This window comes from Eublepharis macularius, chromosome 12 (genome assembly GCF_028583425.1).
Source record: "Eublepharis macularius isolate TG4126 chromosome 12, MPM_Emac_v1.0, whole genome shotgun sequence".
Taxonomy (NCBI): Eukaryota; Metazoa; Chordata; class Lepidosauria; order Squamata; family Eublepharidae; genus Eublepharis; species Eublepharis macularius.
The window spans coordinates 49,303,370-49,307,100 of NC_072801.1; the positions used below are offsets into that span (position 1 = coordinate 49,303,370).

General features: G+C 40.9%; 1 protein-coding gene across 1 annotated transcript; it reads left to right on the top strand.

The window, feature by feature from the left end:
- Positions 1-290: 290 nt before the first annotated feature.
- LOC129339134 (olfactory receptor 2G3-like) lies at positions 291-1,259 on the top strand. The gene has a single exon (XM_054993740.1). The coding sequence runs from the start codon at positions 291-293 to the stop codon at positions 1,257-1,259; it is 969 nt and encodes a 322-aa protein (XP_054849715.1).
- The last annotated feature ends 2,472 nt before the right edge of the window (positions 1,260-3,731 follow it).

Below are 3,731 nucleotides of genomic sequence, written 5' to 3' on the forward strand. Positions count from 1 at the left end.
ACTCCTCACATGCATTCTGAACCACTACAGTAGTCACAAACATGTATGTAAGTAAGCATGGATATAACAATAATGCTGTTTTTATGCCTGGTCTTGGTTTTTAATGGTATGTCCAGTTTTGTCGTATTGTTTTAATTATGAGCTGTTTCAGAGAGGTCTCTGGAGATGCAGCATATAGATTTTCCAAATAAATAAAATCCAGGCTGTCTCTTATATATGTATGAAATCAGTAAGCTCAGGTGTCACTGCTAATGCCTCATAGACTAAATTTGCTTAATTTATATTTCAGAATGAAGATAATATATCAAGCAGAAAGTGTGGAAAATCAGTCAAGCACCATAACATTCATCCTCCAGGGATTTGGGAATCTTCCTGACCTGCGAATTTTCCTCTTTATATTGTTTCTAATCATCTATGCTTTGTCTATTGTTGGGAATCTCCTAATAATTTTACTAATTGCAGTAGACCAACACCTTCACACCCCCATGTATTTCTTCCTAATGAATTTGTCCACACTGGAAACCTGCTACATTTCAAATATCCTTCCCAGGATGTTGGCCAGTTTCCTCACTGGGGATTCATCCATATCCATTGGAGGCTGTGTGACACAATGGTATTTCTTTGTTCTCTTTGCATCCACAGAATGTTATCTTCTGGCAATGATGTCTTATGATCGGTATCTGGCAATCTGCAAACCTCTCCATTATATATCCCTCATGAATGGCAGACTGTGCCTGCAATTAGCTTCCACATCTTGGATGAATGGTCTGCTGACCAGCACCATAACAACTTCCTTTATCGTACAGCTGACATTCTGTGGACCGTATGAAATTAACCACTTCTTTTGTGACATATATCCAGTCTTGAACCTCTCCTGTAGCAATCTTTATGTTGTGAAAATTGTAGCCTTTGTTCTAGCTTTCCTGGCCACCGTCCCCCCTTTCACACTAACACTGGTCTCTTACATCTGCATTATTCTCACCATCTTGAAAATTAAGTCCAAAGCTGCACAACAGAAGGCTTTCTCTACTTGCTCATCACACCTCATTGTGGTGATACTTTTCTATGGCTCCTTATTCATTGTCTATGTGGTCCCTGAAACGGATGCCTTGAAGGAGTTAAACAAAACCTTCTCTCTGTTCTACACTGTTCTCACTCCTATGCTCAACCCCCTCATATACAGCCTGAGAAACCGAGAGGTGAAGGAAGCTCTTTGCAGATCCACCAGAAAATTCCACAGCAGAATAAGGATAACTTGATGAATGTCATGATGAACTATAGAGAGCGGATTTGACATACAGGAATGACTAACGTGGTTTAGGATAATACAAATTGTTTTAATTCACACAATTTTGTAGTGTGAATAGACATGTTTTGTTGCTGTATAACTACCATCTCTATGTTACATAGTGTGCTATTAGTTATTACTTGCCTGTTATGTTTACTCACTTTTCATTTACCACTGTGGTCCTGAAATTCCATCTTAATTATCTTATACCTCTACCCTTTAAAGTTATACTCTTTCCATCCATATTGTGGCTTCTTTTCATTTTATTTTGTTATATGTACTTCATTTACACCCTGCCTCTCTCCCCAGTGGGAACCCAAAGTGGTTTACATCACCCATCTCCCCATTTTATCTTCCTGTGAGGTAAGTTAGGCTGAATGTGAGTGATTCTGTACACGCTGGATAATGCACTTCCAATTCCCTTTATAGATCGTTTGGAACAGATTTTTTTGTGTGCGGAACAAAAAATACACCTCAAATGATTGGTAAAGTGCATTGAAAGTGAATTATCCAACGTGTGCGGAATCAGCCCGTGTGTGACTGGCTCAAGGTCACCAGCAAAACCACATACATATGAAAGAACATTAAGTGCTACTTGACTCCTAGTTTATTTTACCCACTCACTGGGCAAATCAAGACACTCACTGGAAATATTCCCGTTGCCACCTTGGCCAGACCTACTCAGACAGACCTCTTCTCAGTCTGGTAAGCCAAAAGATCAGTCATTTTCAGCTTGCAGGGCTCCTGCATGGATGCCTCCATGTCTACTTCTTCTATGTTCTGGCAAAACCATGCCAACTTCAATCAGGGGATACTGAGCAGTCTGTTCCCACTAACATCCCTCCCTTCCCCCCATGGATAATATTGCAGTTTCCTTTCTCGAGTTGCCAGGCAAGGCTGTCTGAGAAATGGGCTTCACTTTCCTCCTCTTGCAAGCAGCCTACTGTGGTTTTCATAGAAGCAAGCAGGTCCCCAAATATTAGGAATTATTCTGAATATTTTGAACTATAAAAATTGGATTTGGAAATATTTGCAATGACTATTCTGAATATAGCATTATATTGTGACTCCAAATATTCCTGTATCCAAATTACACATTTCTACTTTCTGCTTAAAAAAATATAGTATCCAGTCCCACATTATACGACACAATTTGAAAAAAGCAAACAGAATATTGATGGTTGTTGTGGGTTTTCCGGGCTGTATTGCCGTGGTCTTGGCATTGTAGTTCCTGACGTTTCGCCAGCAGCTGTGGCTGTCATCTTCAGAGGTGTAGCACCAAAAGACAGAGATCTCTCAGTGTCACAGTGTGGAAAAGATGTGGGTCATTTGTATCTACTCAGGAGGGGTGGGGTTGAGCTGAGTCATCCTGTGAGAGTTTCCCAGGGTGTGGAATGCTAATGGCGGGAGGCTTCACTGTATCCTGAGGAGGTTCTTTTGCATATGGATTGGTACTTGATGTGCTAATCTTCTCTGCAGGGCTATTGTCAGGGATAGAATGTTTTGTTAGCCTGGTGTTTTTCAGAACTGGAAACTATGCTCTGTTCATTCTTAAGGTTTCTTCTTTCCTGTTGAAGTTTTGCTTATGCTTGTGAATTTCAATGGCTTCCCTGTGCAGTCTGACAAAGTAGTTGGAAGTGTTGTCCAGTATTTTGGTGTCCTGGAATAAGATACTGTGCCCTGTTTGAGTTAGGCTATGTTCAGCCACTGCTGATTTTTCAGGTTGTCCAAGTCTGCAGTGTCTTTCATGTTCTTTTATTCTTGTCTGGATGCTACGCTTTGTGGTCCCGATGTAAACTTGTCCACAGCTGCAGGGTATACGGTATACTCCTGCAGAGGTGAGGGGGTCTCTACTGTCTTTTGCTGATCGTAGCATCTGTTGTATTTTTCGGGTGGGTCTGAATACTGCTTGAAGGTTATGCTTTTTCATAAGCTTTCCCATCTGATCAGTAATTCCTTTGATATATGGCAAAAACACTTTTCCTGTAGGATACTGTTTTTCCTTGGTTGTTTGATTCATCCTGGGTTTGATTGCTCTTCGGATTCCATTTCTGGAGTAGCCATTTGCCTGAAGTGCGTGGTTTAGATGGTTAATTTCCTCATTGAGAAAGTGCAGCTCACATATCCGTCTTGCACGATCCACTAATGTTTTCATTATGCCTCTTTTCTGTCGGGGGTGGTGATTGGAGTTTTTGTGTAAGTACCGATCAGTGTGAGTTGGTTTCCTGTAGACCTTGTGACCTAACTGAAAGTTTGCTTTGCGGATGACCAAGGTATCCAGGAATGGGAGTTTTCCCTCGATTTCTTTCTCCATTGTGAATTGTATGTTCAGGTGGATGTTGTTGAGATGATTAAAAAAACCCTAAATTCTTCCTCCCCATGGCTCCAAATGATAAATGTATCATCCACAAACTGGAACCATACACTAGGTTTGTGGGGTGCT